At 35.5% G+C, this 26,748-nt stretch overlaps 2 protein-coding genes and 1 non-coding gene across 3 annotated transcripts; 1 reads left to right on the plus strand and 2 right to left on the minus strand.

Annotated features, from left to right (window-relative positions):
• The first annotated feature begins 3,933 nt into the window (after positions 1 to 3,933).
• Positions 3,934 to 8,155, plus strand: LOC145558367 (ruBisCO large subunit-binding protein subunit alpha-like). Its single transcript, XM_081619589.1, has 8 exons — positions 3,934 to 4,125; positions 4,742 to 4,922; positions 5,154 to 5,275; positions 5,422 to 5,629; positions 5,724 to 5,869; positions 5,963 to 6,269; positions 6,779 to 7,230; positions 7,734 to 8,155. The coding sequence occupies exons 1-8, from the start codon at positions 4,072 to 4,074 to the stop codon at positions 8,022 to 8,024; spliced, it is 1,761 nt and encodes a 586-aa protein (XP_081475715.1). The 5' UTR covers positions 3,934 to 4,071; the 3' UTR covers positions 8,025 to 8,155.
• A 2,291-nt stretch (positions 8,156 to 10,446) lies between these two features.
• LOC145559525 (protein CNGC15b-like) lies at positions 10,447 to 13,864 on the minus strand. Its single transcript, XM_081620937.1, has 6 exons — positions 13,015 to 13,864; positions 12,602 to 12,814; positions 12,008 to 12,300; positions 11,807 to 11,918; positions 11,434 to 11,670; positions 10,447 to 11,347 (listed from the first exon to the last, which is right to left on the minus strand). The coding sequence occupies exons 1-6, from the start codon at positions 13,606 to 13,608 to the stop codon at positions 10,649 to 10,651; spliced, it is 2,148 nt and encodes a 715-aa protein (XP_081477063.1). The 5' UTR covers positions 13,609 to 13,864; the 3' UTR covers positions 10,447 to 10,648.
• Positions 13,865 to 26,139: 12,275 nt separating this feature from the next.
• On the minus strand, positions 26,140 to 26,246 carry LOC145560874 (small nucleolar RNA R71). Its single transcript, XR_014093470.1, has one exon. It is a non-coding gene; the product is annotated as a small nucleolar RNA R71 (small nucleolar RNA).
• Between the last annotated feature and the right edge of the window lie 502 nt (positions 26,247 to 26,748).

Here is a 26,748-nt window from a genome sequence, read left to right on the forward strand (position 1 = left end):
TTTTAGCAAAAATACCCCACATACCTACTCAAAATGACAACAATGAGCCCTTGAGAAACATATGTTGTTTCTCATGTTGAACCTTTATTTTTTCCTTTTCTACTCGCCTACAATTCTATTGTGTGATCATGTTTAAAATAGATTTATTTTTGTATTTAAATTAAATACCAGTTGTATGATATGGTACTGAATTAAAAAATTATCTTAAAAAATTAACTTTCTCACATTTTAATTACTAAAAAAATTATCCAATAATTATGTATTAGCTTGTCACTTTTCTCATTCTTTGCTTGTAAATTTGTAATATTGTTGTCAAAAATTGAATATACATTTATACGCGGATTGCCGATTATAAATATTTCTTGTCTATTTTTTAATTAGCAATTATTTGAAATTCTACTAATGGTGATTATTATGCTTGTACTTTTTTTTATCAATAATTCATCAATTATCTTTAATTTTAATCGTCTTATTGCCTTTTGTTTGAAAGATTGTTCTTAATTGTATGTATAAATCGCAACAAAAAAACCAAGATTCTTATATAACTGGAGTGTACCCGTGCAAAATGCACGGGATATTTAAGAAAAAGGATTTTTTGACTTTTACCACCAAAAAAAATCACGAAATTGTTTTTTACTACCAAAAATTTTAAAAGTTGTATTTTACCTCCAAAAAAAAAATTAAAAATTGTTTTTTACCACCTGTCGTCAAAAACCTAACGGAATATTTTAAATTCTTTGATTTTTGTGCCAAACACATCATATTTAGGAGTTTTGGGGGGCATTTTGGCCCTTTGGGTCCAATTTGAGGTCGGAATCGACAAAAAATGATTGGAAACACTTCTTTTTGTGCGTTTAAAAATACCTCGGTTTGCGTGAAACACGCAAAACGAGGCATTTTCGATCATTTTTTTGTCAATTCCGACTTCAAATTGAACCCGTAGTACCAAAATGCCCCCCTAAACCTATGAACAACATGTTTTGCGCATGAAAATCGAAGAGTTTTTCTTTAAACCGTTAAATATAACGGTTTTCTTGACGGTAGGTGGTAAAAACCAATTTTTAGAAATTTTTTTGGTGGTAAAATACAACTTTTAAAATTTTTGGTAGTAAAAAACAATTTCGTGATTTTTTTTGGTGGTAAAAGTCAAAAAATCCTAAGAAAAAATATATTTTAAATATGAAAAGTTGATTTTGATGTTGTAATTTAGACTTGAGCTATAATGGTCGGTTCTGTTGAACCCTAATTAGCTCTGTTGTACTAAGTAGTAATAATTGTATTAATAATGTGCTGACACTTGCTGTGCTATACTGAAATATGATATTCTATGATTTGCTTAGAAGCTCAAAAAACAGGGTCTTACTCTTTTATGTATATACGACTATACTACGTACAATAAAATAAAATTAAAAAAAAAACACAGTCACACACACACACAAAGTGAAATGTTAGTAGTAGTCCCTTGAAAAAAAATAGTGAATGGGTAGTTATTGATTTTTTTAATAAAAAATAATAAAAATAAAGTGGTGGGATTGGTAGTTACTTTTTTTTTTTTAATAAAAAAAGGATAAAAAAAATAAAAATAAAGTAGTGGCATTGGTAGTTACTTTTTTTTTCTTAAAAAAAAATAAAAACCTATCATTTTTGGTTTTTAGTTTCCTATTTTTTTTAAAACCAAAAACCAAAAACAGGAAAAAAGAAAAAAGTGTTTCCACTTTTCTGTTGTCAGTTTTCAAAATTATTATGATTTTAATAAGTTTAAATAATTTTTGATTCATTATGGGGCATATATCATATACTTTTAAAAAACAAAAAACCAAAAAACAGAAAACCACAACAATGCCAAACGAACCCTAAAATGCATGAGAGTTGAGCATTGGGGTTTTGGAGGCTTCTCGTTAAAACACCTCTTAAATTATATACTAGTATAAGATATTTTTTTTTTCTTTTCAAATTGCACATAAATTGTGAATTAATTTGATATTTTACTCAAATTGTGGTGTGATTTGGAACTTTTATATTATAAAACCTATCCAAACTTGAAAGGTAGTTATTTTTACTCGTATATTTGATTTCCAACATTTGTCATTTAATTTAATATCGTACCCGCTTTGAGGGGTGTAGCGTATTACGTTTCATTCAACAACTAAGTATATTAAAACATATCGATCAACTAACGATAACACTTAAAAAAGATGAAGGAAGTATTAAAGTAAATTACACATGATTAAGGTCATGTTCCCTTCAACTTAAAAAAAAAAACAAAAAAAAAAACCTATCCAGTAAAGGAAATTTTAGTTTAGTAAAAATAAGTTCATTTCAGTAATATTTATTTCAGTTTAGTAGAAATTATTTCAATTCAACAAAAATAATTTCAATTTAGTAAAATCTAATTCTAATTCTGCGAAAATACGAGTTTTTCACCATATACTCCTGAGTTATTTATTTATTCACTTTATACCTATGGAAAATTTCAAATTCACCATATACCCATGAAAATTTTCAAATTCACCATACACCCCCGATTTTAACAAAAACATTGCCAAATGCTCAAATAACTAACGGACATCAACTTCATTAGACATTAAGGGGTAATTGTGTCACGTGACATCATGTGGTTGGTTCCTAGCTTTTTAAATTTATTAAATTAAATATTAAAAATTTATAAAATATAAAAAATTGCCCAAACCTAGCCACCATTCCTACCCACGACCCCCCCCCCCCCCCCAAGCCCAACGCCCCTTGGCCGGTGGTCAAAGCCCCCCTACATGGCGTTAGTTGCGCCTTTGCCTCCCTCTATCCTTTTTCGTTGAAACCTCCCCTTAAGCCACCATCCCGATTTTTCTCTCTCCCTTGGCAAGTGCCCAACCCCCCCTTCCATCTCTGACGCTGGCCCCAACACCAGCCCACCTCCCACATGCGATCGGCGTTGTAAGTTGTCCCCTCAACCGTCGTCCTTTCCTCCTTTTCCCTTAAACCACCTCGAAACCCTAAAACTAAAATCTAGGGTTTCGATTTTGGGGTTTAAGGATTTTCATCAGAAGGGAGTGGTGGATATGGTAGAGGGGTTGGGCGCGTGAGGGGAGGGGTTGGGCGCTGGCAAGAGGGTAGAGATGTGTTTTTCGAGTTGGGGGGGTTTAGGGTGGTGGTTCTGTGAAGGGTGGAGGGGGGGGGGGGGGCGGACGACGACAACATGGGATAAGGAGATGGAGGGCGCGATGCCGAAAAGATGGGGGGAGGGGGCTGGGCGAAAATTGTCAAAATGAATTTTTTGCTTTAATTTCGATTTAAAATGGATTTGAAAAATAAAAATAAAAATTCTACATTTTTTAATTAAAATATTAATAAATAATACTTCCTCCGTTCTGTTAATATTGCAACAAGGAGGAAATTACGCATCCCGAAACACATTTTATATGCTAAATATCTATAATTGTGTAAGAGTAAAAATTATAAAAAGTTGATTTTGTGAAAGTATTATATGAGACGAATCCAACAAAATCTCACTTGACTATATTTTGCTTAACGCATAACTCATATTATATGGTCAAACAAGAGTGATGAATAGTGCAAAAAGTCCATTATTGCAATATTAATAGAACGGAGGAAGTACAAATTAACCAATTAGAATATGTCACGTGGCATAATTAACCTTAACGATTAACGGAGTTGACGATTATTAATTATTAGATCATTTGAAGAATTTTTTATATGATCAATTTGAAAATTTTCATACTTATATTTATATGGTGAATAAACAAATTACTCATAATATACGGTGAAAAAACCTAAGAAAACAGGATGAAATGAAAGAGATGTAACAAGTGGTAATTCTAATGAAAAGGTTATCAAGACTCTCAACGGTTCTGGAAGAAGTGGAAAGTTCTCGAACACCTCTCTATTTTTGTTTCTCTCTCACTTGAATTAAAGCCCTAACCTACACAAACCCTCACTCACTCTATCAGTTTCCAGCCTTTGCTCCTTATCCTCACTTCACTACCATTTCATTCACCATCTTCTCTCTCTCTCTCTCCTCTTCTCTTCGATAATCTGCTCTGCTTTCTATCAACAATGGCTTCTGCTAATGCTATCTCAACCACTTCCATTCTTTCCACACCCGGAAAGGTATTCATCTTTTTCTATCTCCTCATTTTTACTCCTTCTTTGATTAACAATTGGGTATTATTGTATTGTTTGTATCATTGATTAATTTCCATGTTTATGTTTTTAGATTGGGTTTTGAAGTTTTTAATATTTGGGAATTGGATTAGTCTTTTTGTTAGTTTGTTTTCTTAGTCTTTCATTTTCAACAAACATGTGGGGTTTATGTTATGCTAATTTAGCTTTGAAGCTGTGTAAATTAGTTAATAATGCTTGGAATTGTTAATATTATGTGGAATTTTCTGGATAGAATTTTGGTGTAATTATAGCTATCTGAATGTGATTGGATTGAATTTTTAAATTGATGAATTGGGTTGCTTATTCTGTTAATGGTTCGTGGGTTTTAGTTGTTTTGCTGCCACTGTTTAGATTTGCGTATTCGTTACTTTCCATATTAGTAATTGATTGTGAATTCGACTTGTTTTCGATTTTCGAATGTGATGAGAAAACATTTCCTGGGTTATGCATAAGTTTGAAGGATAAGGAATAATGAGATTTTTGTTTGTGTTGTTCTCTCTTAGTGGAAAGCTATATTTGACTTAATGTGTTTGTTATATGACCTGTTGTACCATGGATTTAGGGAAGCTTGAGGAAAGCAATTCCTCAGCGGGCGCAGAAGGTGCATTACAAACCATCGAGCAGGCGGCTTGTCGTGAGAGCTTCTGCAAAGCAAATTGCCTTTGACCAAGATTCCAGGGCCGCCCTTCAGGCTGGCATTGATAAACTTGCTGATGCTGTTGGACTTACCCTTGGTCCAAGAGGTATCTTATAATCCCCGGAAGACAAAATTGCCTAGGAAAAGCAGTACCACTATTACTTGCTTGGAATTTTCAATTAAACATTGATAATTTTATACAAAGTATTAATTAAGCGTGTTTATCATGTGTAACTCCTGACACTATATGTTGATGCTTTCTTTTTACTGGATTTTTTTTGCTGAGTTGCTGTTTCTAATGCTGTATAATGGCTTATGATTGAATTTCTTTTTGCAGGGAGAAATGTTGTTTTGGATGAATTCGGTAACCCAAGGGTAGTTAATGATGGAGTTACTATTGCTCGAGCTATTGAGCTGGCTGATCCTATGGAGAATGCTGGTGCTGCCTTGATTAGGGAGGTATGGATTTTTCATGTACAAGTGTATGACTGTTGTTTCATTTAAGGAACGCTACGCTTGTCTTGGAGGATAAGAATTTAGAGTTGTAAACTTTGTTGTCATGGTTAATAGTTTCTATATGTGATATGATATCGTTGGTGATATAGGTTGCCAGTAAAACAAATGACTCAGCTGGTGATGGAACTACAACTGCTTCAGTTCTTGCACGCGAGTTCATCAGACAAGGTCTGCTCAGTGTTACCTCAGGTGCTAACCCTGTGTCTTTGAAAAGAGGAATTGATAAAACTATCCAAGGATTAATTGAGGAACTTGAAAAGAGAGCCAGGCCAGTCAATGGCCGCGAGGATATCAAAGGTACTACTTTTTTCCTGACTACTGCTAGATGGTGTTGAGTTATTATGAAGTGTAAAAGCATTCTTATGGTATATGATCATGCATTTGTTTTCAGCTATTGCCACTATTTCTGCTGGAAATGATGAATTGATCGGAACCATGATTGCTGACGCTATTGACAAAGTTGGCCCAGATGGTGTTTTATCCATTGAGTCGTCATCTTCCTTTGAGACAACTGTCGAAGTGGAAGAAGGAATGGAGGTTTGTGGCTTGTATACTAGTGATTAATGTGCTTGTAATGTGAGTTTGTACTAAATGGTCCTCATATAATGTGGGTTGTTCCCTGTTTTGCAGATTGATAGAGGGTATATATCTCCACAGTTTGTTACCAATCCTGAAAAATCAATTGTTGAATTTGAAAATGCTAGAGTCTTGATAACTGACCAGAAGATATCTGCAATTAAAGATATTATCCCATTATTGGAAAAGACCACTCAAATGAGAGCACCTTTGCTTATTATTGCTGAGGATATTACTGGAGAAGCATTGGCCACTCTAGTTGTAAACAAGCTTCGGGGTATTATCAATGTTGCTGCCATCAAGGCACCAGGATTTGGAGAGAGGAGAAAGGCTATGCTTCAAGATATTGCTATCTTGACAGGTATTGGATTGTTTTCTTTGCATTATACTGTGAAAAATGTGTGATGTTGTAATTGTAAATGGTAAGCTCAAAGGCAAAAAAATGAAGTTTTGAGCCATTTGATAAATCAATCAAATAACTAACTATATTGATGACTATATCTTCTAGAAGTAGTTTGATTTTTGCGGGTTTAGGGTTTTGTTCACACTTTCTTTTAAATGTTGTGGTATCATGATTGCTGATGTTTCATCATTGGTTCTTTGGGATTGATTCATGTATATGACCTCTGTTTCTTAATATTTGTAACAAAGGGGTATTATTTGTGAGAGAAAAAAATTCCTTGTTGCAAATAATAAGAAAAAGAGATAGTACTTCCGAGTTCATGATCAAATATTTGATTTTAGAGGACCTATTGACAGTTATTCTAGATAATTCTTGATGGTACTTCCGAGTTCATGATCAAATAATAAGAAACAGAGATGGTACTTCCGAGTTCATGTGGGTAATAATGTGCAACTTGTGTAATTCAGGTGCGGAGTTCATGGCTAGTGATTTGGGATTGGCAGTTGAGAGTACATCTGTTGAGCAGCTTGGATTGGCAAGGAAGGTGACAATAACCAAGGATTCCACCACCCTCATTGCTGATGCTGCATCTAAAGATGAACTTCAGGCTAGGATAGCTCAGCTTAAGAAAGAATTGTTTGAGACTGATTCTGTTTATGATTCTGAGAAGCTTGCTGAGAGAATTGCAAAATTGTCTGGAGGTGTTGCTGTTATAAAAGTTGGTGCAGCCACAGAAACTGAGCTTGAAGACCGTAAGTTGCGAATTGAGGATGCAAAGAATGCAACTTTTGCTGCTATAGAGGAAGGCATTGTTCCTGGCGGCGGTGCTGCTCTTGTTCATCTTTCAACATGCGTGCCTTCTATTAAGGAGAGACTGGAGGACCCTGATGAGCGTTTGGGTGCTGACATTGTGCAGAAGGTAAAACCTTTTCTTTTAATATCTGATTGTCTTTAGTCTGCAATCAATTTATAAGATATGGAGTAAACTTTCTGGAACTTTCAGCTATGACAGGAAAATATTTAGGCCTTGTTCTTTTTACCTTGGAAAATTAGTGACGTTGTAGTTATATGAGTTTATACTAAAGATAACTTTAGATGAGTTCCATATAACATTATATAAGAACTAACTTAAGATCAGCAAATTTTTGAAGTAAACAAATTTTGGATTAAAGAACAAAGCTTAAATCTCTCGGTGTATCTGCACATATCTGGGAGTTCCATCTTAGTAGTGCTAAGTAGTCTCTCACATGTCTGTAAAATATTGTCAGACTGGGAACTTTCTCATTGCAAAAATGACCCAATTGTTTATTGCTACAACATACTACTATAAAAGATCATTAGAAGCTCTCAATTTGCTTTGTAGATAAGCTACTCTCTCTGTTGCATTTTCTGTTAATCTTATGTATTGGCTAATTGATGCAGGCACTTGTGTCACCAGCATCTCTAATTGCCTACAATGCCGGGGTTGAAGGTGAGGTGGTTGTAGAGAAGGTAATGGCAAGTGAATGGGAGGTTGGTTACAACGCAATGACCGACACATATGAGAACTTAGTAGAGGCTGGTGTAATTGATCCAGCTAAGGTGACAAGATGTGGTTTGCAAAATGCTGCCTCTGTTGCAGGAATGGTATTGACTACTCAGGCTATTGTCGTGGAGAAGCCAAGTGCTAAAGCTGCAGCTGCAGCTGCAGCCCAACCCGGTATGACCATATAAGCTAGGGTATGATAGGCTACTAAAGGTAGGACTAATAATCCAGATCTTGTTTGGGTAGTGAAGTGTATCAAAGTTTTGTATTGAGTAAAATTATTGATGGAAAGAGTAAATTGATCGTTGATTTTGAAGTAGTATTGCACCTCGAACCGACACTGTGTTCATTCTTCAGTTACTATAATGGGAAATGATTTTGGCAGTACATAAATTGGTTTTAACTTTTGTCCCAATTCTGTTTCTTAACTTGTGATGGAACACTCTCCAAATAGCTGAAGTCATTAGACTTTCTGAACTACAAGTATTGTTTTAACGCTTTGTTTGGATAGCAAAGAAGGAAGGAAAAGAAGGGGAGGGAAAATAGAGGAAGGGGAGGGAAAAGAAAGGGAGGGGGAGGTGAGCTCCATTTTCCCTCCAAATCTCTCCAATTTTGGAGAGATTATGGTTATTATAGAGAAAGGGAAAATGGATCTCTCCCTCTCCTTCCCCTTCCTTCCCCCAATCTTTTACCCAAACAAGAGATTTTGTCCCCCTCCATTTCTCTTCTCTTCTTTTCCTTCCATTTCTTCCTATCCAAACAAAGTGTAAATTTCGTGTAAAATGAAAGATGTTACTCCTATATTTCTTTATGTTTGTTCCATTTAATGTCTTTAATTTGAGAGAAAAACTCTAATAAAGAAGGAAAAAGATTTTCAAGTAGGTCCTGTTTGTATTTACTTCCTATTTTGTACTCAGGTAATTTATAAGCTTTTATTCTACGATAAGTGTCTTGTCTGTATTACTTCCTCCGTTTTTAAATGCTTGTTCAATTTTTATTTTTTGCACTATTCATTTGTCCTACTTTGACTAATGTTTGTGATTTTTATATAAAAAAAATATAGTTTTGTGGGTACTTTATGGAATCATATCAATGAATAGATTATTAATTTTCAATTGTTAGAATTTATACTTATTGATAATTAAAGATATAAGTGATCAAAGATTAGCATCGATATACGTGTCCAAGAGAAATAGAGCAAGTATTTAAAAACGCAGGGAGTATTATTTTATTTTTTTATTTGTGTTTCACCTAGTTCACTCTTTGAGCTGATCCGTATTCGGGGATCAGTTTTTGGTGATTAGGTTTAAGTTTTCTCCCAATTATTATTGTGGGGGATTGAATACGGGTCTTCCTTACCAAAGGTAGTCCCAATCATCACTAAATGAATCCTCAATTGGTTTTTTGAATCAGCATCTTTATTGCAAAGCCTCTTAATATGCTACGGAGTGTTCGCAACATCAAGAGTATTTTAGTCTTTAGGATTTAGATTCTTTTGTTCCCTTTTTGGTCAATTGGTTCACAAATCGCATATGTTTTTCTTTAATCATAATGTGAATCTTTAATTACAGATGCATTCAATGTGCTTGGTTTTTTTTTTTTTTTTGAAAAATATTCATTGTGCTTTCTTAATTAATCTGTACGACTTTATCTAAGTGTTAATCCGTATTTGCTATTAAAAAAAAAGTGTTAATCCGTATTTTAGGTTTCTTCACTTTTTGACTCATCTTCTATGGTATAATGCATGTAAAATCGCAATTTTAAGGACAAAATTTTGTTTCAAAGCTGGGTCATATGGCTGGTCTTCATGCCTTCAAAGGATAAGGTTTTCATTAATTGATATTTAACTATGATTATCTTATTTCTAAGTTTCTTTTTTGTTTATCTCATTTGTCTTTTTATACGGTTTTTAATATACACATTTAAACATAAATGTCTTCAATTATGCACTATAATAGTGTATAATTCACTATTAAAATTAGATTTACATGTACTCTGTAATATCGATTTTAATTGATTAAAATGGCAATGATGATTATAAATAATTACAATTAGCACAACTACATTTTTAAAAAAATGGATAAAATGAAAAATTAGTTAAGTGATCCGATAGTATGTATTCCGTACTATAATGTATCAATGTCAAGTGGGGAAAGATGCCACTGCATCATAAACGGGGAATGCCGACCAATCTGGTGTGGTATTAAATGAAGTGCTCCCTCCAATAACCTGAGTTTCAATGACTCATTAATTACTTGCGAACTTAGCAACTTACTTTAAAGCATAACATCTCACCCCATCTCTTGTGATGTCAACCCTGTCCGTAGTACTAGTACCCATATGTCATGCCTTTCATTTAAAATACAGCTATTTGCCAGTCAATACTATGCTCTCATCAACTTCATCACTTTTTTTTTATTAAGGGATTGTCTGTTCAACGTATTAGAAGTCCAAGGAGATCAAATCCCGTACAAGCTGTATCGATACTTTAACCAGTTAAGATAGTTGACATTTATTGTGCACACGTGGAAAAAAGTTTGGATAGACAGTATATATTTGTAATATCACCATTACATTATAGTACCAAATTTACTTTTGACTTTTTGTGCATTTGTTTATAGGTGAATTAGTCCACACCATAGTGTGGTGTATCATTCTTTTTGAAAGTACAATAATTCTTGTACAACTTTCTTGCTAGCTAGATTTTGTAACTAATTAAGCTAATTGCTATATATAATTAATGGTAGAAAAGAAGAATAAAGTGTTAATGAGAAACAATGAATAATGTACAAACAGCTCAATACATGCATGTTTAGTCCTCATCAACGGAGAAATCAGGTTCAGCTGGCTTTTGCAATGCACCAATACTCGAATCCATACTCGAGTGCTTGTTACCAGCCTTCCTTTTACTTGATGCTAATCGCTTAGCATACAAAGAGTACCCTGATCCACTGACATCATAATCTTCACTACTTAACTGCCCTTGATCATGCTCATATGTCAACATGTCTTCGTGAGCTTTACACTCACTAGCATTATGTCGTCGTTTCTTCTGTCTTCGCCATGCTGCCTGTATAAAGCAGGCAGCCCAAAGTCTCCAGTGATGGGAGTAGAATCGAAATTTGTGTCTCAGTTGCTTACTGTGCAGCTTTCTGAACTGTGCAGCCACAAATTTTAAGTCTTCTGCTTTCAGAGCGAAGGCTTCCACCTCTGAGATGGCCTTGACTGTTCGAGTTGATGATGGAAGGATAACACTAGGCCGGGGATCTAGAGCCCATGTTAAGAGCTCTTCGCCACAGAAGTCACCTGGTCCAATCTTGCATGAGTTGAAGAAGCCTGTTCGGCCTCCATTCGTTGTGTATGAATCCAAATGGCCTCGGATTATGAAGAGCATCTCGTTCACAGGGTCTCCCTCCCTTACAAGAAACGTGCCTTCCGTGCATAAAGCAGGCTTCAGCCTCTCACATATAGCGTCTAGCATTCTTTCTTCCATTTGGTCAAATAATGGGACCTGTATTTAGAATTACTTGTCAATCCTTTTTGCTGTGATTACTTTCTATTTCTGTATTCTATGAAGAATGTTTGTTGTAAACTTACCCGGCGGACTAAATCAAGACAGAGATGACGTTTAATATCCCTACGTAGATCCATGGGAAGGCCTTGGAGAAGAGCTTCCTCGTCGACCCCTCTTGTAGCCACCCATTTGTACTGATCATATCTCCTGACAGACTGCTTCAGCTCTGGGGGCAGCTGCCTGTGATGCATCCATTGCTCTGTATCAGTTCTCCTGATCCTCCACTCTTCCAACCGGACTGTAGTTGATTGCAGATATGTCTGAATTACAGCACATGGAAACATTCACTCTTAAATTCTTAGGTACTAAATTTATTTCTAAGTTCTAGGCCACTAAAGTCGAAACTTATATAAGCTGACACAGTGGCCTATTATGACAGGGTGCTAAGTTGCTAACCTGCATGTTACCAATAAGGAGGGCAAATAAGACCAATCCGAGAGTTGCAGCTATGATCGCGAAAACTATTTCACCGATAGAGGTGCTTGTTGAAAGATCCTGCCCAAGAGAACTGCACATAATGATTCGAAACTGATCAGATCATTAACAATTGAGAAGGCAGTATTATTTGGCCTTAACACATTATATCCAATGTATTACCTCAAATTTTTCAAACCCCACCAAAGACAGTAGAAGTATTTGTTGATGAAAGGTGAAGAGGTAACCCCAGTAGTCACGGCCTCACCATAAATTCCGAAAGTGTAACTGTTTTTATCAGGATCACATACTTTTGTTATATTGCTCATTTTAAACCAACTCTCTCTGCCTGCATCCTGAACTCTCCTACAATCAAAATATTTGTATAGACACATCTGACTCTCGAGGCTGCAAGCGTGCTTCCAGCACGCCTCTTCTCGCTCTATTGACAGAAGATACCAGCAAGCTCCTAAAACCTACAAACATCAGAAAAGTTGTACTGACTCGCTTAATTAACTTGTTAAGTAATTTTACATATATGAAAACAAGACAATAAAATTATTTCATAATCATGATCAGATTTTTGCTCTATATCATTATGTTCTGTCAAATGATTGAAGTTCAGAGAATCCTAGTTAGACAGTAGAAAATACAGTAAAATACAATCAGAAGCACCAATTATTATGCAAAGAAAGTGACTTAATATTTAATTGCACCCTACCAAATTTAGATATATTAAAATAAATACAGAGATCTATCACTATGTCAGACACTTACATGGCTTGCCATTATGAACAGCATGAGATTGTAAGCAGCACCAGCCCAAGCAGTCTCAGTAACCACACCAGTAGCCTTCACAATTTGAGACGATAAAGGAAATATCAAGAACAATCGTGGTAAGTACTGAAAAATCAGGATAAACCGTAACACATTTTTCGTGTTCATCATCATTGATCCACTTAGGTTCGGAATCACTCCCCATATCAACACCTAAACCAAAACATACACAAAAATATTAATGAAAAATAAATCAAAAACCATATTTGTTATAAATTTCAGGTATATATTTTATATATTAACTACTAAAATTTAATGTTGTCACCCCCTAAACTTCATGAAATATCTAGTATCGATTATATTGTCCAAGCTTTAAAATGCTCGAAAATTATTTACAAAATTAGAAAGTGAACCTGAGGAAGAGGCAGAGCAGCAATGAGCTCAATGAAGAACCAATTCTTGAGGTATCCAAGAGCAATCTTCTTAGGATCAACAACAAGCTCACCCCTCCCGAAAACACGAGAAGACGGAGCAATATACGCAGTCCGAAATCTAAAATAAATCTGAACAACATAAAAAACATCAGCCATTGTTCGAATTACAGTAAGAGCAATCTCCAACTTCATCTCAATCTCAATGCACATGATGTCTCCTTTTACAGCAGGCAAGAAGAAAAACAAAGGGTCGACGAACAACGAAACCAAACACGCTATAAGAAACACTTTATTCCATCTGTTAATCGTCTTTCCTCTAGGATCATGTATCTTTCTCTTAACCCTTTCGTAATCTTCAGAGAAAACTCTCGAAAGCACCTTGGTTCTCAACGATAACGGCGATGACGGTGATGATGATGATGATGCTGATGATGGTATCTTAGTTCCATCAATAGTGTACTTCTGCTTTACTTGTACTAAGTTGGTTCTGTTTTCTGGTGCTGCTGCTGATGATGCTGTTGCTGTTTCGACTTCGTCGTGAAACCTTACAGATCTTGATTTGTTATACTCCATTGTTTTTTATCTGGCTTAATAGCCAGATGAATAGTGTAAAATGGAAGTCAAGAAATGAGTTGTTATATAAACAGAGTTTCCATAAGTAATGGAAAAAGTGAGAGAAACTGGAAAAGAAAAGTGTGAATATGATCAATATTATTTCATTGTTTTTTTTCACGGGTTTATTAGTTTGACAACTGGAATTGTAGAGGATGATTTAAAGAGGCACACAATTATTTTATTATATACCTACTGTATAATTTTTATTTATTTATTTTTTGTAAAGGATATACTACTGTATATGTGTATTAGTCTATATAACAAATTAGTTACTCATATTTTAAATACTTGCTCTATTTTTCCATGCGTGGAATTATAGGAGAAATTGGAGAAAGTAATAAAATATGGAGGTAGTGGGGTAAGTAAAAGAATAAAAAATTGTGAAAAACAAAAGTAGTGGAGATAATTAGAAGAGAGAGAATATAAAATTAATAAAATATGATTTATATTGGGCTCACTATGTGAGAGAAATGAATTAAATATTGTAAAAGTTTTTTAAATAAGGAAATGAAACAAGTATTAAAAAACGGTTGTAAAAGGAAAGTGAAACAAGTATTTAAAAACAGAGGGAGAACTTTGTAATACTCACTCCATTATGTAATTAAAGAAGGTTACATTTGTTGATTTTTCATGGTTAATAAGAAAAATCATATAGTGGGAATCAAACATGAAATTAACTTAAAAAAAAAAAATAAGAATAATTGAAATGTAATCATTGAAGGGGAATGAGCAAATGCAACCTTCTTTTAGAAACGGAGTGAATATATCTTAGTTCAAAATATATTATAATATTGAGAAGACACGTAAAATTAAATAAAAAAACATTTGGAGCACCCACAAAACAGAACATAAACATGTATAGTAAATGTATATTAGATCCTTTCAAAAAAAAAAAAAAAAGTAAATGTATATTAGATGTTTACATTATAATAGCACAGAAGGAGATGTTGGAAATTTTTTTTAAAAAAATCGTAATATTTGTGAATCTTTTTAAAAATATAACTCTTGCAATATAAAGAATAGAGAAAATATGATGGTATAATACGACAAAGTTACCTTCCATAGGAGGGATTAATAAGGCACACACCTCTTACATGGTTAGTTAAAAACAATTAAAACAAAATCATTATACATAAAAGAGTATTAAAGATAGGTGTAAAGTAAATCAATCCACACAATACCGATTGAAAAATAAAAAGTAGAGTAAGCAAGTATACAAAAGCAAGATAATGTGAGTTGAAGACTTTGTTTCAACAAGGGTCATGTGAGAACTGAAAAGAATTGAAGCTCACATAAACTAAAGTATAATGAAAGGTTCTTAATTTTTTTCTACCAATGTGGAAATTTTTAGTTTAACGATTTCATGTGTTTGATTCTTGAGTAAGGAAAGTCTAAAGTCAAACAAAAGACTTTAAAAAAGTAAACAGTATCTAAGTCTTACTAAGAACAAATGAGTATTATTTAATTTATTTAATTAGGGTAAGAAGGATGGTGGGTTCTTATTATATATTTATTTCATACAAATGAAGTACAGTTTTGAGATGGGCATTGACTTAATGATGAACGTGCGCATTGAATCCACCAAGATGGGTGGATAATTTAGTGTTACGCTAGGAATCATTTCAATGTTTAACAAAGTTGTACAAAGGTTAGCTATTGGTTCAATCAAGTTTATGACATAACCCAATCTATTTAATATAAGACTCTATAGTACCAACATTATATTCTATAAATGTTGGATAAAACACGGTTATGGAAATTTCATACGAATGAATTATACATAGCTAGTAAAGGACTGCACCTGGTAGGGAGCAGTGATAGGACATGAATTTCAAATCAGAGAGACAAATGAATAGCGCAATATTTGACAAAAATGTCGGGGAAAAATCAATACTTGAACACATATAATTAGTTAAATAATTAAAGTGTTACAAAATCCAAAATACTTACTAAAGAAATATTACATCATATACTAATTATACCTCTTACAATGTTAAATTATTAGTACTCCGTGTTTGAATAGTGAGAATATATATATATATAAAATACTACCTCCGCTTCACATTACTCACAACAAAGTACATGTTTGCGGAGGCCGAGACAAATGATTGAAAGTGTGATTAATTAGGGGAGGGGTAAAGTATTAGAAGAGATAAAAAGGAGGGAAATACATGTGGTCCCTTATTTAGGAGAGAGAGTGCATGTGGGGGAATATTATTTCCCACCCTTTTTTTTCTTTTCTGAATTACTTTTAAGGGACCCAAATTTTTTGGCTCCAATTGTTTTCCCTTATTCAACTTTCACGAAAATTCAAACATTCCCCAACTTTCAATTTTTCCATTTAATTCAAACAAAAAGACCTCTATATAAAGAGGTCTCCTACCCTAATAAACCCATTTTTTCATTCCATTGTTCACTATCAATGGGTTTAGTGGGAGAGGGGGGAGGAGATAAAGTTTCATAATTTTTTACAAAAATCAACACCACCATTGTTAACATTTCACTACAATTAGTTCTAAACCTAATTTCCAAAACGCTGTGTTAGTTCCATCAGTATGATTATATGTACATAAATCAGGCTCCATTGGAGACCGCCACAAAAACCAACATCCGCCACTTCATCACCTTCACCTAATCTGGAAAAAAAAAAAACCAAGGACCCATGGATGATGTTTTTTGATGATGATTTTTTCCAAATGCAACATCTTTATGCAGAGGAACAACACCAAGCAGAATTCTATAACCAGGGATAGTATCAGCACTTCTATTCAGAAGCAGAATTGTAAAATCAACAAGGCAACTGTTTAGATGAAGACAATGGTTATGATGCAGATGCTGATGATGCAAATGAAGCAGAACCACATGAAGATGAACAATAAGAAGGGGGAAGGGCTAGGAGAGAAATGACAGTAGATGAAAAAAGACAGCTTGTTGATGATATCTTGCTGAATATGGAAGGGAACTCTTTGCCAAAAGGGTTTTTATCTAACTTAGCTAGAAAACACAATGTACACAGATCAACAACAACAAGATAGTTTCAGGTAATTAAACAACACTTGACTGATGGTAATGTCATTGATGTTAGGACCAAAAAACTAGGGAAAGTTGGGCCTAAACCAAAACAGTACACTGATGAGTGGTTAACTTCAGTGCCTCTTTATAAGAGGACCACGGAAAGGAGCTATGTTGTTGACCTACATGTCTCCTCTTCTACCATACATAGATTAAGGAAAAAGGGTAGACTAAGAACACACACTGCAACAAATCACCCTACACTTTCAGACAATCACAAAATAGCTAGACTTAAGTGGGTACTTAGCTGGGTAAATCCTGTTCCATCACTGGGGGACCCTACATTCATTGACATGCACTATAGCATTCACATAGATGAGAAATGGTTCTTTTTGAATCCTGAAATTAGAACATTTTACTTATTGCCTAATGAAAAGAACCCATACAAAGCACAACAATCTAAGAGGTTTAAACTCAAGGCAATGTTCATGGGTATGGTAGACAAGCCACTTTATGATGAACACAAGAACATGTTGCATGATGGGAAATATGGGTTATTCTCTTTTGTGAAATATGAAATAGCAAAGAAGAAGAGCAAAAACAGAGACAAATTAAAGGCACACTTGAAATTAAACTAAGACAATACAGTCAGTGAACAAAGATGCTATAAGGGAGATGTTACTTAATCATGCCATACAAACATTACATGAAAAGTGCCCCCCCCCCCCAATCACCAAAGAATGTAACAATACAGTGGGACAATGCAAGGCCACATCAAGTGCCTAATGATGCAGAATTTATAGCAGCTTGTCAAGCACAAGGGTTCAACATCCAGTTTATGTATCAACTAGCTCGGAGTCCAGATTTAAATGTCTTAGACTTAGGTCTATTTAGGGTGATTCATTCCATTCAATATCAATCATTTCCAAAGAACCTTGATGAGTTAATAGAGAAAGTAGAAGAAGCCTGGGATGCTTTTGATCCCATTGTCAACAAGTACTCATGGATAACCTTACAGTCATGCATGCAAAAAATACTGGAAAAGATGGGTGGGGACAACTTTGTCCCTCCACACATGAAGAAGAGACACTTGGATAGTCTTGGGTTACTCCCAGATATGTTAGAGGTGGACAGGGGAATGCTGAACACAGTTGTGCAGTATTTGAATACAATTGAAGTACATCCAACAAGCAATCAGCAACAAGAGGCAAACATGGAAGTGGATGCATATTAATGACAAGGTTTAGACTACAAACATGATCATTTTGGGACACATAGACTGCCACACATACCAAGTATTCCTAAATTTTTTTTTGTTTTAGTTTATGTTTTGGTTATGTGTACTTTTGGTAAATAGAACGTCCACATTCATGAGCAGTCATGTACTAGAGTAGTGTATATGGTACTCAATTTATGTAAACAATAAAAAAACTTGTTGTAACTAGAAAAGACAGAAACTTTTTGGTTTGTTTTCCATTAGATAGGGTTGTTTTCAATTCAGTGCTTATTAGATACAGGGTTCCTCAACATCAACTTCAAAATAAAGTCACTAGAAATTCCACATATATCAACAAGCAATTAGTTGAGTCCCTTCATCATATGGAACATAAAAACAGTCATGCATTGTAATTATTGGGGACTCATTACATGGGGTGGTGTATTTGAATTGGGACTCAACATAGCCATCAAATGGATTACTCAATCAAGGATCTAACATAGGCAGCCCAGGAACTCAATCATGCTAGAAGAGAAACTCATCACACCAACAAAAATAAAGCAAACAACATCATTATGAACCCAACATAACATGTCAATCCAGCTTCTCTATACAAAGCATAATGTCATGCCAAACCATTGGAACAAACCAGAGAAAACAGAGCATATGTAACCATAATTCTACCCAATACAGCAATACCATATAAAGCCAAACATTGACTATTATATCCAGTCATTCCACCCAAAACACCTCAAGCCAACAAAACAAACCAAGGCAACAAAACTACTTCAATCCAACATTAAAATGAATGTCAGGGACTTAAATAAGGGAATGTGAGCAAGTATACCAAATCACAATCAATTCAGCCCAAAAAAAAAAAAACTAAATTCAGACTCATAAATAAAGCAACAACCCCACATCTGTGGAGAATCCAACAAAATCAAACCAGTATTGCATTCAAATCAACTCACAATTCAACAATTTTTCTACTTAAACAAAAAATCAGATAAAATTGAAAATTAGGGTTTCAGAAATTACGCTGCCCACTTAGTTTGGGGGGGGGTGGTAAAATTGGGGGTAGTTGATCTGAAGGTAGGCTGTATACACATCATCAGCCTCAAGCCCATCCGGAAGCCCAGATCTGATGCGCTTCGCCCCAGTACAAGGCCCAGCGTTCGTGCCACCCATCGTAGGATGGGACTCATGTGGCCTTAGGACCTCCTTAGCAGTATGATCGATGGACCTGGACTCCCCCGTCTCAGATAAAGCATCAGGGACCTCACTAGCAGACCCAACAGGAGCAGTAACAACAGGGGTGGTGATTTTGACTGGAGAATCATCCAGATCTATCACCTCAACAGGCGCAGCGGCAGGTGTACACTTCGAGGCCTTAGGTGGCTTCTGTTCCTCATCACTTGATATATACTCAGTAAGTTTCGCACCCCTGATATTCCTTTTAGAAGGAGTAGGTTTGCGACGAAGAAGTCTCCTAACTCCAGATCCCCTTCGAGGATTGTTCCTCTTAAAGGATGGAACAGGGGCAGAGCGTTTTGTGACGGCAGCAAGGGACTCATAACACAAAAGATCGGGGTTCTCTTCATCTGAACCAGCCATTTTTTGGATGAATGAACAGAGAGAAAATAGAAATCAAGAGTTTTTAAGAGAGAGAAATAGGAAACCCTAAGTCAGAAGAGAGTGAAAGGGAGTGTTTGATGAGAGAGAGAGAGAGAAAGATAGATAAACTGATTGAGAAAATGAAGAGTTAGGGTATGAAAGGGGGTTTTGTTTCTGGAGAATTCAAGATCCCCAATTCAATGCCTTCAACCACCTTCAACTTAAATTGAATGTTGATTTAAAGAAGGTGGTTGGGAAGTGGGGTAAATTTAAAAACAATGGGTTAAAATTGGTGGGAATGATTTAATTAATTAAGTGTTGTTATTGTACACAATATTAGATTAGGATTACTAATGTTCTGTTTTAAAAAATAAGTAAGGGTAAAGCTGTCAATTTACAAGCAAAAACATACTAAAAAAAGAAAAGAAATATACTTGTTGCGAGTAATGTGAAGCAGCCAAAAATGGAATTTGTTGCGAGTAATATGAAGCGGAGGTAGTATTTACTGATTTGAATATTTGACGAATTTAGACATAAGATAATATAGGTAATTTAATACGTGCACATATCATGATTCCTGTACAATTCTAATTTATTGCTAAAAATTACGGAAGGCAAATTGTCTTTACACATATACAAAAAATTAAAGAAAACAAAAAAGAGGTAAAATAAAAATGCTTTAACCCAAAACAAAAACCGCAAGGTAAAATGCTTCAACAAATAAAAATAAAAAAAATTCCCTCAACAAAAAAAATTACTGTAAAATAAAAAATTAAAATGCTTTAACCCAAAAAAAACCGTAAATAGTTGCATTCAAGGTGATTTGATTTTGCGTTGAGTGAGTTGTACACTTGTACATGTTGAGTGTTACCGATGCACCAACTCATATGCGAATTAAAAAATATTTATCTGGTACCCGTATTAAGGGTTTTTTTAATTTAATTTAATTTAATTTTTATAAATGTGGGGCGACAGCTGTCACCCCTTATTCCAGGCTGGCTTCGCCCCTGGTAGGGAGGTATGCGTGTTCGATTCCCCGCAATAATAATTGGGAGGAGACAGAAACCTAATCACTCACAACTGATCCCTAAATCCGAATTAGCCCAAAGGGTGCACCGATTGGAACATAAATAAAAAAAGACAAGGACAAACCTTGTAAATTTAAAGCATGAACTTCTAGGAGTTTTGGAGAGGCCTATAATGCTTCATACATGGTTTCTACACTTTGAGGTAGGTACTTTCAAGGGCGGTGTAGAGACTGCCCATGAAGATAGAGAGGTCACACCTCAAAATCTACATATGTGTTGTTTTGCATATTGATTGAATATAAGCATGTATTGCCTTCTTAATTGAATTTATGCCTTGGTCTATATTTATTAGTTTCTAACTACTACAAAAAAGGCCTTAGAGAACTGTTATAATAGGCTTTATAGATCTCCTTAGGGGCGTTCTTCTGCTAAGCGATGTATAAAGTATAGAGAACGGGTCGTTTAGGCGTTTATATAATAAAAAATAGAGAACGGTTATTAGTCACAACCGTTCTCTTTTCCCTTTTTAAATTCGCACACCAAGGAAGGAATAAAGAACGGTTTAGGCCTGTAGGCGTCGCTCGAAGTGCGCCTACGTAAAAGCATGTGGTGAATATGCTTGGAACTCTTAGGAAGTGGGAATTGACGTATACGATTAGGGACAAGGAAAGTAAGGAGCCGCCAACAAGTTTTTAAGGAACTTGTAAACCGTTCATGGATCATAAAAGACAACCACGATAAAGGGACAACGATAGGCAACAACGATTGACCCGTGAAGGTTACACCCCATTCTTAATCCATGAGATTACTAACTCCATATGGTTCGGAACCACGAAAGGAGGATCGGGGATTATGGTACGAAGTGAGTCATGGAGTCACATTCGCCCGTATTGGCCTCTACTCGATTCTTATAGTGAAAAGTGATTTTTGCGATCTCAAAGACATACAAACAAAGATTCAATTCGCTCCAAACTATTATCATGCTAAATTTGTTGAATATTAATGCAACATATAATTCTAAAATATCGTGATCACTTGATTAAACAACAAGATTAAAAAGGAACCTAAGCCGGTTGTCCAAATTATCTTATTAGGCGTGATTTTCAATTTCATATTCCCTTTAAACATGCAATGTTGTGATCAATAAATATAATAAAATAAACATTAATATTAGAAGCAATTTAACCATAATATCATTAGTCAAATCAAATATAAAATAACCTAATCATGATGCTAGCAATATTAAATAAAATAAGAGTAATTAAATTAATTAATTACTCACATTCCGCGCGTTCTTTTAAATTGCTACATCATGAATAAACTGTTAGTAACTTCAATAAAAATATAAAGCAAATGAAAATTAAATTAAATAAATATAGATTTGATTTGGTCCAAACCCTCAGTTATTTATACCTTTCACGCCTTGGTTTAAGGACGGAACCTCGGGTTTAGTATAGACTCCTTGGAGTTCTTAAGGGAAGAATGGTGTAATTAGGAATATAGGTTTAAGGCTTAGAATATGAGAGAGAGAGAGAGAAGAATGATTTTTGGTGTAAAAGAGAGGAAGAGAGAAGGATTTGATGATCAATATTGTTGATGATTAAAAAAGGGGAGATATGACCTCTATTTATAAGGAAAAAAGAGGGGTCGAAGAATGGAAAAAAGATAAGAATTCGAATCGGAATAATACTCTTGCGATAGACAGTAGTTTTTGCGGTTTTTGTTTTTATCATATCTTTTGATCCAAATGTAATATTAGTCAACCATATTGACCACATGTAATATTAGTATGATCCAAATACTTGCCACATATCACATATCCAAATTATACTTCTCATAAAGGGTTAAGGTCAGAGTGACCATTCCAGTTATGAACTCACTAACTGTGACTCCATTATCTTTCAAGTAATGCAAGTTAAAGTAATTCTGTCTCATTTCATCAATCATTTCCATCTATTTCATACACACATGCAAAACAATTAATTCAATGTCGAATCACACAAACAATTCAATTCAAAATCCATTTGCAATAAGCAATTCATAACTCAATAAACCAAGCATAACTCAAGATCACCCAACCATAGGTAATAACTCAAAAAATTTCGGACCTCTTGACCATTCCCTAGGGTGTTTTAACAAACACCAACTTTAATGCACACATAATCGCATACTCAAGTTTCAAATAATTTCAATTCTTTTAATTTTCAAAAATAATAGATATGTACTTGAATCATGATTATAGGATGGTCGAGCCCGCGTCTCCCAGGAAAGTTACCTACGACGTTGAGGCGAGCCTTTCCTTGACAGAGAGTTGTACCCATTATAGGCCTCCGTAGAGAACTCGAGCTTACTTTTCTCATTCATCTTTCCACAAATAGGAAAATAGTTTTATATAAAAATAAAGCTTTTGACTCTCACACAAATGCGAAACTCTATCTATTCTATATGCCCTTCTTAAGTCTACCCACAATTTTTATTATTACTCCAATTTTAATCTTTTTAGGACCGTTGAAACTGATACCACTTTGTAACACCCCAAATCTCCCTCTACGGAAATACTAGTATAATACGTATAATTGTATCGTAGAGATAGACTTGGGCGTATTACCGCCGCGTGATTACGCAAGGCTACTCAAAATACTTAACTCAACAACAAAACTTGCAGCGGAAACTCAACTTTCTTTTATTAATACTTATAAAAATAGTAACATTTTTATGAGTGCTCAAAAATAAAGACAAGACCAACATTCCTAAACTAGATGAAGCAAATCCCGGGACTCCCATATGCTCATTCATGACTCCACCTGAAAATAGTCAACACTGCTTACCATTACGGTAAACAGGGCGAACCAAAACAAATAAGAAATACGGATTAACAAATAATGCTAAGTACGATAAGTGCAAGATAGTGTAAACTCAATTTATTTGCAAACATGCTTTTAAAACCAATTCCAATAATTAATCCAATAAATTCGAAACTCATTATTCCAAAACCGATTCCAATCATTCAATATTCAAAATAATAGTTAATAAAACCAATTCCTTTATTAAAAACCAATTCCTTTTAATCCAATTCCTAACCCAAGTGTGCACACTCCCCAAGCTAGTCTCCTTATATTACAAGGCTATTCTTGAGGAAAGACCCGGTCATACAAAGTCCAAGGCCTTATCAATAAACCAAATCCGCATAGTGGGATTACTAACATGCTTATTGATAACTTGTTATTTGATACGATTTTAGAGTAATTTCGAACCTTGTTTACTTGGTATATTGGCATTTTGGTTCACTTTTACTCTATTTTTGTTCAACTTTTGTGTATCCCTTGCTTCACGGGTTGTTAGTGTTTTTGTTGGGTTTTTAGGTTCAAGGGCGACCATTTGAGGCATTTGGATGATAAACCGAGGTTAGAAGCCGAAACAATGGAGCAAAACCGAAGAAAAGTGAAGATAAAGGCCTTAGAGAGTCTGCACGGACGTGCAAAGTATGGCACGTCCGTGCAGAAGTGTTCTAGCACGACCAGAAGCTACTGCTTGCTGTTTTCAAGGCCTGCACGTCCGTGCAGAACTCAGCACGTCCGTGCAGGTTATTCAGCACGTCCGTGCATGATCCAGCACGCCCGTGCAGGTTGCTCAGCCAAAACTGAGCCTTCTGCCTCCCAGGTGCACGTCCGTGCCAATATCGGCACGTCCGTGCAGGATGCCCTGAGTAAAACAGTACCTTCTGCCTCCCAGGTGCACGCCCGTGCCAATATCAGCACGTCCGTGCGGGTATAGCTACACGTCCGTGCCAACCTCAGCACGTCCGTGCTGACCTGTAGCCGTGCCCGACTCTTGTTTTCTCCGTCCTTTTTATTTGGGGGTCTATATAAATAACCTTGGAAGCTAATTTGTGGGGGGATCTAAGTTTTTAGTGCCTCCTCTTAGTTTGCAATTGTAGAAACACAAATATTCTCAAATCATTAGCTAGATTATAATTATTAGCTTGGAAATTTGATTCTCAATGATTGTAGAAGACAAGTTCCACCATTGATATTCAAGTTGAAGCTTCTAGTAACATTTTCTCACTCTTCTCTTCCATTTTAATTGCTTTGATTGTTAATCATCTTGCTTAATTCTTGTATGCTTAGATTGTTATTTAGCTTAATCCTTGGTTAATTCTTGTTCATGAGTTACTTGAAATCCTTAATTGCTTTAATCTCCATGGATTGTGAGTAGTCTAATTTTCTAGGGTTTGGGTAAAACCCTCAATGTAGTCACTAATTACTTGTTGCATGTGTTAATTTGGTAATTGTTAGGTGTTAATTAGTTGAGCTTAAGTGGTTTAATTGCTTAGTTCTTGTATATGGACATTGCTAAAACTATTATCTAAGCTTTCTCAACGAAGGATCGAGAGATGAACTTGAGTTAGCTCCCTTATGCTTAATTGACTTGAAATACCATGAGAATAGGAATTTCCAGTCAAGGGAATGTTTTTGTCATCGTGATTATGCTTTAACACTTGTTTTATGCTTTGTAACCACGAGAGTAGGTTGTATTCATACTTCGAGTAATCCCTCTAGCTTGAGAGAGTAGTTGGGTGCTTTAGATGACTTCCCCTACATCATCCCCTAATTACCATTGTTTGCTACTTGCTAATTGTGATTTGTGACGAAATTGAGTGGCATATCCCAAGCCCTAGAACTCTCTAAATATAGTTAATCTCCCCCTAGCTCTAGTTGACTTGAACTAGCACTTGTTACATAAAACCAAACCAATTTCGACTTCATTTAGCTTACTTATGCGGTAGTATTTCGGTGGTTGATTCAACGCCTCTCTTGGGTTCGACCCTTTCTTACCCTTGCTATTAGCTAGTGAGACCAAGATAGGACTTTATCTTTGGTAGGCTCGACGACGGCCTATCAGATTTTGGCGCCGTTGCCGGGGAGGCAAAGTCACATTGAATGTATTATTGTTGAATGAGTCTAAGTGTGTATATTTGTATCATAATTTTTCTTATTTATTTTTGTATATTTGTGTTTTCAACTTGTGATAGTCATTGATAACGTTTTTCTTAGCTTTGTTTGACCTCGCATGACACGGAAGAGTAAGCAATCACCGCTTATTCCCGTTGATCCAGAGTTAAATAGGACTTTGAGAAACGTGAGGAGGCTTTTGCAAGGCACACTCGAGTTCTCTATTGTATATTCGAATTCCGATCCGGAGGAAATCTTTGCAACCACTGAAGAAGATAACATGGGTGACAACGATCCTCCTCCACCATTGTTACGGGATTATGACCACCCCAATGCCTTCACACTTCGGAGTGGCATACGTCTCCCTACTACGAATGCAAATAATTTTGAGCTTTCACCTCAACTCATTCGTATGATACAAAGTGATCAATTTGGTGGGAGTTCTCATGAGTGTCCTTTTGCTCATTTGGACAACTTTCTCGAATTGTGCACAACCATCAAGCAAAACAACATTACGGAAGAGTTCATCCGTATGCACATGTTTCAATTCTCCCTCCGTGACAAAGCAAAGCATTGGTTGAGAACGGTAGAAGAGGGATCATTGACCACATGGGATGAAGTTACTAGAGCTTTCCTTGGAAAGTATTGTCCACCCGAAAAGACCGCCGAACTAAGAAGGAAAATCACCAATTTCAACCAAGAGATTGATGAAACCTTAAGTGAAGCTTGGGAGCGTTTCAAGGACTACACTAGAAAATGCCCACACCATGGTTTCACGTTATGGATTATTGTTCAAAGCTTTTATGATGGTCTTACTCCTACTTCAAGGGCCAACCTTGATAACGGGGCCAATGGTAGTCTTAAAAAGCTATCGGTGGATGATGCATACAAGATGATTGAAGAAGTGGCAAAGTACTATGCATACGGAGGTGATAGACAGCAACCTCAAGCAAAGAAGGGCGGAATCCACGACCTTAGTGCAATAGACCTTATTGCATCAAAGTTTGACATGCTAGCTTACAAGCTAGATCAAGCCACCCTTACATATCCAAGCTCTTCTTCACAACAAGTCATGTCTTGTGAAACTTGTGGAGGAAATGATCACTTTTCCTCCTATTGCAACTCAACTAACCAAGAACAAGCTGCGGCTATTGGGCAAAGAAACGATCAATACTCTTAACCCTACAATCAAGGTTGGAAACCCCAACAAAACACGGGTTGGAAACAACAAAATCAAGGCCCTCCTCAAAACCAATACAATCAATCTCATCCACAA

The sequence above is a fragment of the Chenopodium album genome, chromosome 9, assembly GCF_948465745.1.
Source record: "Chenopodium album chromosome 9, dcCheAlbu1.1, whole genome shotgun sequence".
NCBI lineage: Eukaryota > Viridiplantae > Streptophyta > Magnoliopsida > Caryophyllales > Amaranthaceae > Chenopodium > Chenopodium album.